This window comes from Gallinula chloropus, assembly GCF_964237585.1.
Source record: "Gallinula chloropus genome assembly, chromosome: 1".
NCBI classification, from domain to species: domain Eukaryota; kingdom Metazoa; phylum Chordata; class Aves; order Gruiformes; family Rallidae; genus Gallinula; species Gallinula chloropus.
Genome location: NC_140085.1, coordinates 191,630,245 through 191,645,078, shown reverse-complemented (window position 1 = coordinate 191,645,078; position 14,834 = coordinate 191,630,245). Strand labels below are relative to the sequence as shown.

At 48.7% G+C, this 14,834-nt stretch overlaps 1 protein-coding gene across 1 annotated transcript in view; it reads right to left on the bottom strand.

The window, feature by feature from the left end:
• CAPN5 (calpain 5) overlaps positions 1 to 14,590 on the bottom strand; it is a gene marked incomplete at both ends in the record, with an annotated part of 39,102 nt that extends 24,512 nt beyond the window's left edge. Inside the window, one exon of the mRNA XM_084266876.1 lies at positions 14,429 to 14,590. Coding sequence (XP_084123002.1) covers positions 14,429 to 14,590 — 162 coding nt within the window. The remainder of the gene's footprint in view (positions 1 to 14,428) is intronic.
• Positions 14,591 to 14,834: the final 244 nt, after the last annotated feature.

The window sequence follows — 14,834 nt, the reverse complement described above, 5'->3', positions numbered from 1 at the left end:
TGCCACAACCCCGAGAGAAGAGGGCAGCACACAAACACACCCACACACACAGCCTGGGGACCTTTAGGGTTCAGGCATCAGCCTGCACGGGACCAGCTCAAACCGCTTTGCGGCACCCAAGGCTTCAGCAAACAGGCCCTTCATCTCACTTCAGCCCAGGTCATGGCTGCCCCTAGTCTGAGCACAGCAAAGAATAGTGGGGACAGCCAAAAGCTATGGCTGTAGGGAAGCTATGGCTTCCAAGCATTGCTTTTAATTCCACCTTGGCCAAGACAGCCATCCATGATCTTTACCCACAAGGAGAACTTGTCTTGGGGGTTCTCACAGATCCTAATCACCATCAGAGCTGATGTGCCCTCCTTAAATGTTGCTGAACCTGGAGCACCAAGCAGCAAAATACAATTTGGAGAAAGCCTGTGTGGATGGTCCCATGGAAACTTACAGCCTTTTAACACAGGGAGGGCCAAACTAGTGATTCAAAGTCCTGGTGATTCATACACTCCTTCCCACATCCTTCCTCCTGCAAGGGACAGAGGTGAAAATCAGAGCCGGTGCTGGGAGATGACTCTAAGGTCCCAGTTGATGAGAGGCTGATTGCAGAGATCTGGCTTATGGGAACTCAGAATGGATCTGTGCCAGTTTGTTCCCCCTGGCTTTGGGTTATTGAAGTCCATTAAGGTAAAAAAGACCCAATCAGTGCAATTATCTTGCACTTGGTGGTGTAGTTTTGCCTCCCACTGAAAAGCACGTGGGCTTTTCGTCTGCTCTCCCCTTTGGTACTCTCTTTCTCCCCCAAGATGCGCAATTTCCTTCCAAATACATTTAAAACCAGAAAATACCACCCATCCACACAGGGTAGTAATGAGCAAATTGCCCTCTAATTGGCTTCATAATTAGTGTCTGTCTTATCATAAATGTTTCCCAGTGCAGACTTCTGAGGTTTAGATTCACTGGGGATCTGGATCATGTCAAGACAGCTGTGGGGAGGTAAAAGGCTACAGGGGAAAATAACCATGTGAGATACAACATCTGCTGCGTGCCAGGACCATTTTTTTACTAACAAGATTTTGCAAGGAGCAGACTAGTCTAATTGTATTGCAGAGCCTGGCTGTTTCAGGAACAATGCTTTCACTCAGACTTGCAAAATCAGCAAGATAACCTATTAGCGTGACTGCACTTCCCCTCTCCCAGGCAATGAGGAACCAAAAGGATCCTGTGCCTTAAATGTCACTCACACAGCCAAGAAGAGCGAGAGGCGTACAAGCGCAGCGAGCAACAGTGATGCAGCTGACACAAAGGTCCCTGCTTTAGGATGTGATTTGTATAGAGTCATGGATTCATTATGGTTGGAAGAGACCTGCAAGATCATCTAGTCCAACCATCCCCTGATCACCTCTATCACTCACTAAACCATGTCCCCAAGTACCTCATCCAACCTTTCCCTGAACACCCCAAGGGATGGTGACTCCACCAGCTCCCTGGGCACCCTGTTCCAATGCCCAAACACTCTTTCTGAGAAGAAATCTCTCCTCATTTCTAACCTGAACCTCCCTTTGCAAAAAAAAAAAAAAAAAAAAAAGCAATTAAAATTTTGCACCAGGATGACATAAGGGAGGGAAACAGGGTGAGTTCAGAGAACGGCAGGGTTTATGTTTTCAGAGGGATTATTATAGAATCATAGAATGTTCTGGGTTGGAAAGGACCTTCAGTGGTCATCTAATCTTTCCCCTGCAATAAGCAGGGACATCTGTGACCCAATCGGCTTGCTCAGACCCCCATCCAAACTGGTCTTGAATGTCTCCAGGGATGTGGCATCTACCACCTCCCTGGGCAACCTGTTAATCTGTTTCACCACCCCAGTATAAAATATTTCTTCCTTACATCCAGCCTGAATCTCTGCTCCTTTAGTTTAAAACCATCACCCCGTATCCTATCATTACAGGCCCTACTGCAAATTATATCCTCAGTGGCTTGGGTTCACACACATCAAAGTGTAGGTCAGGTTGGTAATATCTACACCCTATAAAAGAGTTTGTGGGGGCTTGTGCTGCCTCACTCAGACATCCCCATTGTTAATCCATCCCGAGTATCTCCATGTATATGCATCTGTTTCTGTTATCAGCTCCCACACTATGCAAAGGATGTTGGACACTCCACCCACAGCAAACAGGACTTGCTTGTAAAGGGAGGCATCAAAAAAAAAATACACTTCCACCCCCATGACTCTGCTTGTGTACCTCAGCACCACACTGTGCTGTTTGTTTTGGCACCAGAAAGAGCAGGGGATGATGGCAAACAGGATCTAAAGGTCAATTTGCAGGCTTAGCTGCCTTGACAGGTCCCTCTGCGGTTTTATCTTCTGCGTATCCAAAGCACAAAGGCATCAAAGAGATCCCTCTGAAAGCAACGAGACGTGGAGAGACACAACATGTCGTGAGAGTACTGCACCTCCCATGAGAGAAAATGGAGAGGGAGAAGGATGGGAAGAAGATCAGAAGCAGCACAGAGACCCCAGACCCACCATTCTCATTCCTCCAGATGATGACCTCTGGGGATGCACTCTTGGAAATCCTCACCATTACTCAGCTCAGGACTTCTTCAGTTCCCACCCAAGTAAGACTGATGCAGAGACCACCATAGCTAGGCTTTTAGCATCTTCACACATTCAGGTGCAGCCCTGTCCAGACTGTCCCTCCCAAAGTGTGCTGTTTTTATTTCAGAGCTGCTAAGAAAAATTACTCCTTGGATCCTGACAGTCCCAATATCTCAGCTCTGAGGCAGTAAAGTCTTCACGTGCTTTGCTGGCAAATTGTGGGGTGGGATGCTTAGAGCAGTGAGATGATGTTCCCCAATTTATTCCCATCCAGGAGAAGAAGTGGTTCCTCTTGGTTTCAAGTTACAGTGCAGTCTGATCACTGCACAGGCCATTATTCCTTTATGAAAATGATGTCACCAAGCTTTATTTCACTCTGCATCACCTAAGCCAGCCCAATCCTTATGAGTGCACACAAGTAGACTCTTAAAGCAAAGGAGAGGACACTTAGCAAACACAACAGAAATCAGGGATGGCTCTACCTGGATCTCTTTCTCTTATATGTTAGGACATGTAGGCATAGGCTCTAGGGAGCTCCACCAGAGAGCTGCAGAACATAAAACTCCCATGGCCCTTTAACACCCTGAGACAGATATAGTCCTCTGATTCACCACAGTGCTGTTGGCCATCTTATCCCAAGTCCCCCACCCTCCATCATATCCCAGCCCTGAGCTGATCTACACATCTATCTTGATCAAGCTCCTTTGGGACAGCACTAGGGTGAGGAACAACCCTGGTTAGGCAGCATCATGGGTTTAAAATACATCCACCCCCCAAAGCCATCCTCTCACCATGGCACACTGCTCCGTCAGTTGTGTCAACACTTCTAGTTGTGGGGTCTACCTCAATCAGAGGAACTGATTTGGCTTGAAACTATCTGCAACAGAACACAAACTGGTTCTTGGGGAGGTTCATGGTCACATTGGTACAAGTGTGGGACCATGAACCCCAAGTATGAGCCATGAGGATGTCCACAGCTTGCACCACTTTTGAGCCATCAGTACCCACACTGGAGGACATGGTGGTAGGGATGTGTTGCTGGGAAGCAAGGAACCTATTCAAATAAGCCCTGCTGTGAGAAATCCCAGTATTTTAGGAGGAATGGTCCAAACCCACCAACTCATCACAAAGCTATTGTGAAATCCTGGAGCGAGCTGGTGTGGCCATGAGCTCATCTGCATCGTTTCTGCCTCCAAGGGACATAACTTAGGTTTGGCACTCATACCTGCTGAATGCTGTCCTACCTGAATCCCAATTCCTGTTTCTCACTGAAAACCAATCCTCTGAAAGGGTGTAGATGTCTAAATTATGAAAGATGTGCTTTGGGGTGTGTGTTTTTGTTTGGTTTTGGTTGGTTGGTTGGTGGGGTTTTGTTTGTTTTGTGCTTTTTTTTTTTAATTATCCTAAGTGCCAAGATATTGATGGGAAAAGAAAGAACATGAAGCTGTAAAGGAAAATCACCTCCACCCTCCACTGTGCATATCTCAGATCAAAATTTCCCATCTACTTTTCCACGGGGATACATCCCACAGCCCCTTGGGCTGTAATGTCCCAGGGTGAGTAACCACCTGTTGGTTTGTGACTGTGTCATATTTATAGCACAGTAACACCTTGATCCAAGACCAGGACTTGACCCCACCACAGTCCAAATTAATCCCTGATTACGCAGTGATGACACAGAACTTATCATGAGTTCAAGTAATTTTAGACATGTCTTCCAGCCCACACCTATTCTCGTTATTCATACCCTGGGTGTATATTTACAGAGAAACACTCTTTAATCAACTTTTTAAAAGGGCAGGCAATGGCAGGACAAGGGGAATGGATTGAAGATAAAGGAAGGAAGGTTTACATGAGATATTAGGGGGAAATTCTTTATAGAGAGAGTGGTGAGGTGCTGCAACGGGCTGCCCAGAGAGGTGGTGGATGCCCCATCCCTGGGGTGTTCAAGGCCAGGTTGGATGGGGCCCTGGGCAGCCTTGTGTAGATCCAGGCCTGGAGGTTGGCAGCCCTGCCTGTGGCAGGGGGGTTGGAACTCTATGATCCTTGAGGTCTCTTCCAACCCAGCCCACTCTATGATTTTGTGATTTATGAGAAAACCACTCTCCACAAATGTGGACTCATGAGCTGCTGTCAGCTGGAAGAAGAGACAAAATGGGGCATTATTTAGAGAAAACGAGGCAATGTTCAGCCACCAAGAAGAGGCCAAGCTCCTGCCACTGTTGAGAGAAGAAACGGGAGTGGATTTTGGCAGCAGGGTTGGCTGTAAGCAGCCAGTATTAGCTGGTGTTGGCTGGTACCTCCAAGGGGGGGTGTGTCACCAAAAAGGATGTATTTAACAACCAGTGGGGATCTTCTCTTGAAGCTATGGGCTTGAGTCATGAAACTGAAAAGTTCAGAGACATCAAACCCAAGCGACCTTCACCTCTCTTTGGTAACATCTATTTCCTTTATTCTCATTTCCTTCTGACCTGCTCAAACTTCACAGTAACAGGCAATATGCAGCATTTCCAGATGAGGCTTTGAAGCCTTCAACTCATGCTCAGTTTGCTGACAGACACTATGATGTAGGGGCAGCATCAGCAGCTCCAAGACAGGAACATGCAAAGTCTCTCCCAGCAATAGGTAGCAGAGGGTCTCCACACAAACTCACTACACGATTTACAGGGGTTGTATACAGACTAAAAGCGTATGGCTAGACTTTCAACCAGTTTCTCCAGTTATCAAGCACTCTGTTTATATTTTACATCATTAATTCTTATATAAATCTATCGATGGTGTTTGTATTAGACCACAGTCAAGCTTTAACCATCCATGACCACTCTGCATTAAGATGGTTTCTCCACCCTTTCCCTTCTCAGAGGGGAACTGGGAGGAACGCAACACTGAGCGGTGGTTTCTTCCACAAAAATTAAAGATGTGGGATGCTTTGTTTCCTCTCTACATGAAGATGTCAGCCCTTGGGAAGGTCACCCCTCCCAAGCTGCAGTGTCTTGCCTTGTTGGTCAACACAGCTCCTGCTGGCCCCTGAAGGGAACAGATGCTTCAGCTCAACCCTGCTGACCTGATTTCTTCTTGTGAGATCTGAGCAAGATATCACAAGGGGTGGAGAAGTGATGCCAGCTTGCCCTTGCCCCACAGGGACTGGAAACAGTGACTGAAGCACTGATTTCTTTTAGGGCACCTGAGATGCCAGTAACAAAAAGGAGGCAAAACCAGAGCATCTGGCAAAATCCCATGAGAGCATGACCCTAGGGTGCTGCTTTTGGCCAGACTTTATACACCAAAGGGTAGTCTGAAAGGGACTGGTGGGTTTTCATAAATAAGCATCCACATGAGGATGTGAAAGGGTCAATAGATCACATGGGTTGGCATCCCGCTCTGCAGGCTTTATCCTGGTGGGCTCAACTACCAAGTGCCAATGCTCCAAGGCGCTGCCAGCACCTAAAGGCTTTGTCCTTTCTCAAGGTTGCTTAAGGAGCTGAGCAGCAGGTCCTTATAAATGTATGTGGCAGGGAGACAGCATGCAGGCTGGGGACAGATGGTCACAAGCATGGGTAGGATGGTCAAGCAGGGCAGTACCACTCCAAGCAACTTGTCTCCCCGTTGCAGTGTGGTTTGCTTGAGACAAAAGCCACACTCTACCACGCTTCTTTGTACTGCACATCTCAGCCTGACTCCTAAACAGGTATTTAAATCTTTGCAGAGCTTTGGGGCAGTATTTACACACTCTCTGCATTAAATTATATATACATCAGAGGAAAAAGGGCGCCGTTTCACTTACTGTCAAATTGTGTTGGGGTTTTAGCTTAAAAAGGGATGACTTGGAGAATTTAATGATCCCTCCAAATAATTCAGACAGCATCAGTCATTTGGCAGCAAGAAAAGGACAAGCCCTTGCCCTGGGGTGTTTACAAAGACAGATGCTAGCTGCATTTATGCATCCCCAGTCAAACCATCAATGCTTCCGGGCTGGACAGGAGTCCAGGCTCTGGTGAGCAAGGCAAGAAGGAAAGATGATGGAGAGAGAGTTTCTGTATAGGTGTATGCATCCCTCTGCCCTGATCACATATGTACTACAGGTTTACCATACATTTAAACAGAGCAGAAATGCAGAAGCAAGCAAGTGTGCACGCAAGATCTAGGGGATGTATAAATATTTAAAAGTAAATAATAATATCAATCTTATTAATAATATTAGCTTTAATATTTATTATTATAATAAAAAATATAAAACGTAAATCTCGAAACAGGGACTGGTCTTCAGAGCAAGCGATTCAGAGCTGTGGTGGTCTTTCCTCTCCTGGAAAAACAAAACTGGATGGTGCTTGTAGGAAGCAGGTCAAGTTTAGTTCAGGGGGGAGTTAACTCAAGGAAGTGGTGTGACCTCTCATTACGCAGAAATCAGCCGACTCATCGACAAAGGTTCCCTCTGGCTTCAAATCTGTCAGACCAAGGAAACAGCTCCTTTTCTGCTCCAACTGCAGGGGCCAGCCCGGCTCCGGCTGTTGTCCTCCCTCCCACCAACGCTTCCTCCTATTTGTTTCTTTCTTTAACCACTTCCTGCAGCAGCTGGAGGTTTTACCGTACCTCGTGTTTCATTTTCCTTCTGCAAGAGGCAGCACTGTGCCCAATTGAGTCTTTGCAAGGGGAATGTATTGGGATGGGTTTTTTTGTCAAGGGCTTCCTTGAAAGCCTCCAAGGCTGCCCTTAATAGAGGCAAATCACCCTGAAATCCCATTCTCTCCTCTAAGAGGGCTCAAAAACTTGAGCAGCAGCACCCAGCGTGCACCAAAATGAAAAGCCTGAGCAGGCCCAGGGCTTACACCAGCTCTGTAGCTCCTTCCCAGGCTCAACATGCCCCTCTGGCAGTCCAAAGCCAAATCCAGAAGGATTTGGGCTGTTCCCTCCCACAGAGCTCAGTGAGGGCGCAGGATGCCCAGGGCTCCTTCCTGCAACACCCTCTGCCCCCGTTACACTCTTCCCTGTTACCAATACAGAAATTTCTAGACACTGATGTGCAGTTGCATTAAGAGGCAGCAATGAATCTAATCCGCTGATTTCATCATGGGTTTTGCATTTAAGGCCATGTCCTTCTGATGCTGAGGACGGAGTAGACTGGCTGGCTCATTTCTTATCATAGGCATACTCATGCCAGGTAGTTTATCACCCTGTATCCCCAGTGGGACAAAGGGGGAGACAGTGTTTGCCTGGCATCACGGGGCTGTGGCCCTGGGAGTGTCTGGTGAGATCTATTGGTACACAGCCAAGGTCAGCATCACGTTCAACAAGAGGAGAGATGTTTTAAAATAATAACAATAGCAAAAATCCCCTTTGTCCATCCTTGAGGGGAAGAGAGTTGGGGGAAGGTTCATGAATGGCTTAAAAAAAAATGCTAAAACAAGGTCAATTCAGAGATTGCATTAAATGGTGACCAAATCCTTTCCTGGCAAGGAGTGACAGACTGGCAATCAGCACCAGGCTTTATTGAAAACGGCAGATGAATTAACAGGCGACTGGCTCATAAATTCCTGAGCTGAGAAATGCAAAGGTCTGGAAGGACTCTGATTCCCATGATGAATTGCAGACAGATGACAGACTTTGCTCGGAGGAGACGGTCCCTCAGTCCACCTAGCAGCACAGAAGAGGCACAGCATCAATGCTAACCACAAGCATCCTTTGGGAAGGACCAAAACCAAGTGAGATGGGTCAAAAAGCTGTAAAAACCTGAGCAAAGGCATCCCTGGGGTGTCAGTGCCAGAGGTTAGTATTTCTAGCAGAAGAGGGTCCAAGCAGAGTAGCAGAAGGTTATCACTCCCTGACCATTGCCATTTTAATTGTCTCTGTGTGCCTGCTTCAGGTGAGCTCTCAGAGCAAAGAACTGGGAGAACTGAACCGCTGCCTTCCCCATTATCTTCACCCTTGTGTCTTTGCCAGCTTCCCAGCCTGCACTACACACTGGGGAAAAGACCTTTTAATGCAGAAACTTGTGGGCAGGCAAGTGCCGGCTCTGCTTTTAGTGAATTAGTTCATTGACTCCTTTCCCCTTCCAGGAAAACCCCACAGGGATTGATTGTATAACCCTCACTCAGCAAGTGAAAGGAGCTAAGTGCTTAATAACTCAAGGAAAAGGGGGTCTGAGAGATGCTTTCCCATCCTGCAACATCTCTTCATCCTCCAAACACAGTAACATTGAATTCAAGAGACAACAGATATAATGGACAAAAAAACCCTACACACAAGTCAGGCAAGATGTATGTCAGGCTGATAGGGAAGGGGCTACTGAAAAATGGTATTTTCTGTTTCTACAAAAAGATTCCTCTGTCTGACTGGGGGGAAAAAAAAAACCAACAAAACAAACCACAAAATAAACCCCAAACCAGAGAACACCAGGGGCTGTGAATAAGAGCATCTCTCCCCAGTGCCACAGCAGGGCTGAAGATGCCATGGTGCCACTGCCTGCTTCCCACAACCCTTCCCAAAATACCTGGCCTCTCTGTCTCCCCCGAAAACTCCTCTAACTCTCAGACTTTCCCTTCCAAATGACATTGCCTCTGCACCCAGATAAAATAACATTGCCATTTAGCAAGGATCTACCTTTGTGCTGTTTAATCAGTGACAACCTCCCTTGACAATCCCTGCAGAGATAACTCGGCGCTTGCAAGCACACGCTGGAGAGCTATAAAAATACCAAGAACCAGGGTTGGAGGGCAAAACTTCTGCCCCTGAAGATGAGAAAGCAGAGGCTTCATCCAAGAGAGTTTCTCTGGTGGTTGCAACCAGCCAGGCTTGAACTCACAGTGCAGAGGTGCAGCTCAGGTTCAACCATCACCGCATATCACCTTGAGCCACCCAGTCACTGTGACAGCTGCTTGCCTGGCAACCCTCGTGCTTCATTACAGTCTGGTCTCCTCCAAGCACATTTGGGATCTCCTGTCCCAAACCACTCTGCGTCTTAGGAAAGGCCATGGGGTGCTTCTGCAAGGTCTTATAACACACTGCTGCAGACAGGGAAACACTCGGCACTCTGCCTCCCAGGGCAGGGAGGGGAAAAATCCTTCTCCAGGCTCAACCTTGCTCCCTAGGAAGAGCTGAAGGATCAGAGAATGTAGTTCATGTGTTTCAGCATCATATCTGTGCATGGCCTAAGCCTCCCACCAGGCTTCACTTGCATCCCACAGGAGCATAATGATGCCCAAATTTGTCCTGGCTGGTGACCGGTCTCAGCAGCAGTTCATTTACTGCACCTGAATCACGTGGCTTTCCTTGCTATGGAGAGAAAACCAGCCCTTGCTAAGGCCCAGAGGTACTAATGACCCTAATTTAACCCTGCACCAATCCCATGGCACCACTGGAAGTGGCCTGTACCCAAGAAGAGAATTTGGGACAGTGATAATAGAAGAGATGAGCTGTCATCCCACCAGGTAGACCAGCCTCTCCCACCCTGGGACACCACTGCTAATTGCCCCAGGGATCAACAGACACAGCCAGGTGCACCAGATACCCCTGGGTCCCTAATCTCTGCCTCCCATCCTGTATTTCACCCATCCCCTCTCCCTCTTCTCCATACCACCCATCCCCATTTACCTAGCTCCCAAAAACCCCACACCATCTCACCCAACTCCCGCGCTGTGCTGCCGTCATTCCTATCTCACACTGGGACCACAAACCCCAAAGTCTGAGGATCAGGCTACGACTTCTTCTATGGGTGGTGCTACTTGCTCAAGTAGAGATCCCCCTCCCATTCACACAGCAGCAGGCAGAGTGCAAGGGAGAAGGAGATTCAAGCAAGGTACTGGGATTTGGGCTTAGCCCAAAACACTAGTTTTAATTTCTAATGCAATAGCCGAGCGCTGTGGCCAGACAGAGCCGCTGATGCTGCCCTAGCCAGCTCCAAAACCTCCTCTGGCTCAGGAATGAGCAGTCAGTCTCATTTTTTAAGTGGCTGCAGTAAAACAACACTCTCCAGGACCCCCTTCCCAGCTCAGGCTGATGCTATGGCTTCCCTCCCTCCAATGCGCTCCAACAATCAGCTCCCCAGCTTCGCTGTGCTGCATCATGAAGGCGTCTGGCAAACAACCACCAAAGCCAAAGCTCGGTTAGAGGGCTCAAACAGCTGCTCCCTCTGCAAAAAACTGGCATCCAGAGCAGGGCTTGAGGCCAGGGGAAAGCAGGGAGGGAGAACCCCCCGGTGGAAAGAATAAGGCTGAGCCCGTTCCAGGAGAGGCTGCGAAGCCAGATGCAGCAGGAAGTTGAAGCAAAACAGCCTGATCTGGAATTGGTTATTCATGAGCTGTTCCAGCAAAGCCCTTCAGCCACCCCTTTATCCCCCTTCCCAGAAAAAAAAACTCAAGCCAGAGGTAGGGCAATGCAGAGATTGTGGAGGGTTTGGGGGGGGGGGGGGGGGGGGCAGTGGTTTGGGTTTTTTGTTTTCCAAAGCAAAAGGAAGCACGTGGAGGAGCAGAAAGGATGAGGGCAGGTCCTGGTAGGGAAGGAAGGGATGTACACGAGGGATGGGCTGCTTAGGTCTGTCCTAGTGCCATGTAAATATACATCCCGCCTCTGCCAAAGCTCATTCCCACAACCCCAATGAGTTCACAGCTGTCCTTTTTCACATGCAAGCTCTCTGCCCGAAGAACATAGTGCCTGTGTATCACTTCTCTCCATGGTCATAGCTGACAACCTTCCTGAGAAAGCAAACAGTTGTTTTTAATAGCTGATGCCTTTTTTCCCCACCCCTCCACCCACTCAGAGCAAAGCGTGAGGTCCCGTCAGCTCTCGAGTTTTATCACGCAGTCAGAGCTGACACTCACCAAAACAAACCATGGCCCTGAGAGATAACAGAGGTCTGTACACACCATCCCCTTGCTGCAGACAGTGTCCTCCAGACCAGCAGGCTCCATTTCTGGGACAGAAATTCCCTAAAACTGCACTTGCCAAAAGTTGGGAGTATCACTCCGTTTTTTCCTACACGAGAAGAAAATATGATTCCCTAGGGAAAGATTCACTGGTTGTAATAGAAAGAAGATGCTGAGGGACTAAGTGTGGCTTAATCACCATACCATGGGATTATCAGAGCAGCTGTTTTGAACTTCACTTTTGGACCCTACTGAATACTGCATTAAGTTGGAGAAGCTGATGACGTTTTTCTGTGAAGACTCCACCCAGTTTGACCTGCCCAACCTCCAACAGTTGCCTCCAGCTTTTCCTCCGAAACCTCTGAGCGCTGCCACCGTGCCCCACACAGACACCAGACTGAGCAGTTTATATGTGTAGGAGAGAGTGTGGTTAATTCTGTAGCAGACCTCAGGCTGGGTGCACAGCGAGACCTGCTACAGTGAGTGTAAAATCGTTTCAGAGCAACACGGGATTTTACAACAGTTTCTTACACAGTTTCTTACACCCTCCCCCTGCTCTCCCACAGACAGAAAAGTGGTGGGATACATATCAAGACCCCCAACACCCAGATGCACTGTTTTTCTTTCTTGCAGAAAATGTTGGGACCTTTTCCTGGGCTCTCCCCCTTAAAAAGTCGGTACGAATTCAGGCAGAATTCAGGGTCCAGCAACCGAAAATGTCACTATGCATTGGCTGGCACAATGCTGTTGTTCTCCCCACAAAATTTAGCCACTTTGCCAAAATGGACAACTGAAAGGAAAGAGAAGACCTGGAGACTGAGCTCTCTGGAAACTTCAGCAGTAACCAGGGCACACGTGAGCTCAAATTCCTTTCTTTATGGCAATTCTGTGGTCAAGGCAATTAGAGAGGTCCGATCAGACAATCCTACCAGACAACAGCACCAAGGAGGCTGCTAATGCTCAGCATGGGCTCTTTCTGGTGCCAAAACTGCTGGAAAATTCTTTGTCTGGGGCAGGAACAGCGAAAGAGAGACCATCTCCACCTCTGGTTAAGCACAGAGGACCTTGCTTCCATGTGGCATCCACTTCCAGCACTCTTTCCCACTGCCATCCCATGCCAGAAGGAGTCCTTGTCCAATCATCCTCTGCTAATTGCCTTTACTTTTAAAGGTCCCTTCCAACCCAAACTATTCTATGAAGCTGCAGAGCTGGTTGGTTGGAAAGAGCTTGAATTCACAAGCAAGGATGGGCTTGGACTAGATGAGCATGCCAGTTTGCAGGTGAAGACCAGGAGGTCCAGAAAGCTTTCTCAGAAAGACCTCATGCTTTCCAGAGAAAGGCAGCCAGAGGATGGTACCTTGCTGGCTGACCTCATGGCTTCCTAAGCCAAGAGTAGAGGCTATGTGCCTGAACACCAAGGGCTGCAAGTGAGCTGAAATCCAGATGCAGAAAAGCTCTGAGGCATAGATGCTCAGCAGAAGACAGGCAAACTCTGCCCATCTGCAACTGGGTACAACCCTCTGTCAGCAGAAATGGCGTGGAATTAATGTGTGTGTCTCTGATACCAAATCAGCAAAGGGGTGTTAACTACTTCCATAACCTTTAGTCCCAAAGTTGTTTAGGCAAGTCTATGGTGTCACCTATCCACTATATAAATGGGGTGGATGTCCAAGGTGTCTTCATGTTGTCCCCTCAGAGAGACCAAACCATGCGGGACCCGCCTTCAGAAGGCAGCTTTGCAGTGAGCATCTTTACACTCTATTGACAAAGGGAATAAACTAAAACACACACAGTTTTCCACAGAGCCCATATCCAGGCAGAGCTGCCGAAGGAGAGCCCACGGCAGAGCAGAGGGAAGTGAGACCTCCTCCCACGAGGAGTTGGGTGGGATGCTGTGGGGCTCAGGCCATCCTGCAGCACAGAAAGTCTGTTCAGTTCCATCCCTCCCTTCACACAAAGCCTTTTTGTTCACCACCCCTCTGCCCCCGAGACTGCCCTCACCCAGACAGATGCAGCACTGTCTTTGGAAAGGCCAGCTGATTTTCTGGGCAGCTGGTGGCGGGGAGGAAGAGGAGGACAACAGCCACCCGGGCAACCCTGCCACGCTGAAATGCCACCGAGCTGCATACAGAACGGCACGGGCTGCGCAGCAAGGACTGCTCCTGCCCACAGGCAAAGGAGAATGAGGTGTGTCAGATGCTGTGATAGCACCTCTCCCTCGACAGCAATTATCATGTCTCCCTAGGGTGCCTTGTATTTAGTGGCAATCAGAGAGGTGGCCTCATAGTCAACCCCAAGCTGATGGGGATACTAGGGTGTACAGATTCACCCAGGACGTAAAGCCGTCAGGCCCTGAAGCGCATCATTTGGGCAGGCACGGAGGATGTCAGAAGGGGGACAGGCAGCTCCAGGGACAGGCAATGGTACCCTCAGCCTCAACAACCTGCCTTCACAAGTGATACAGCAGCGTGGAGTACATACAGTGTACTTTTTGCAGAGGACATGGATTTCCCACAGGAGAGGAAAGATGGGTTAAACCACCTACTTCCCAAAGACCACTCCCAAACCACCTCACCTACCCAAAGCTTATCTTCTTTTCCCTTTCCAAATGGACTACCAAAGATATTCAGAGGTAACACTTTGCCCTGCTGGACCTACCAGGCTTAACAAGAGTGTCCAACACCAACCTGGCTGCAACCACTTCTCTGTTTTATGCCTGGGGAAACTGAGTCACAGAGAAGCCTCCTTTGCTCCTGGGCCTCACTGGGGGCAGAACAGCCTGGACCTGGGTGCAGCAGGTCTCCCTGACACTCCAGAGCCTCATGACACCGAGCCTGGGCAAATAAGCCCTGCTGGAGAGAGAAGTCAGCTGAAGTTTGACACCCATTGTGAAGGACGCACTGTGTGTTTTCAGGGATGCCTGAGAGAAGAGGTGGTGTAAAGCAGTGTCAAGGTGCAAGTGGACAGGGACACTTACTTTTGGCCGTTTCCACTGGATGCCCTGGATCCTTGACTTGTAGAAGAGTGAGTCATCGTTTGCAGGGAAAAGCGGGTCCTCAAAGAGCTGCTTCCGCCTCTGGCACTCCTTCTTCAGGGATGCATAGCGCTGGTTCTCGTATGGCTTCACTGAGGAAAACATCCTTCCTCACCGGCCCTGGGAGGACAAGCAAAGGGGCAGTGAGATAGGGCAGGGTCTGGCCAGGCACACTCAATCCTCCTCCATAGCATCTGGGTGACAGGGGCAAACACTTGTGGCTAGAGACAACCACTCAGCCCCTGTCTCTGCATTCCCTCAGATCTGGGTGGCCTACATCATCAGACCCCACGTTTATATTCCCATGAAGCATGTCTGGCTCACTCCAGGAGATATCAGTATGCTCCAT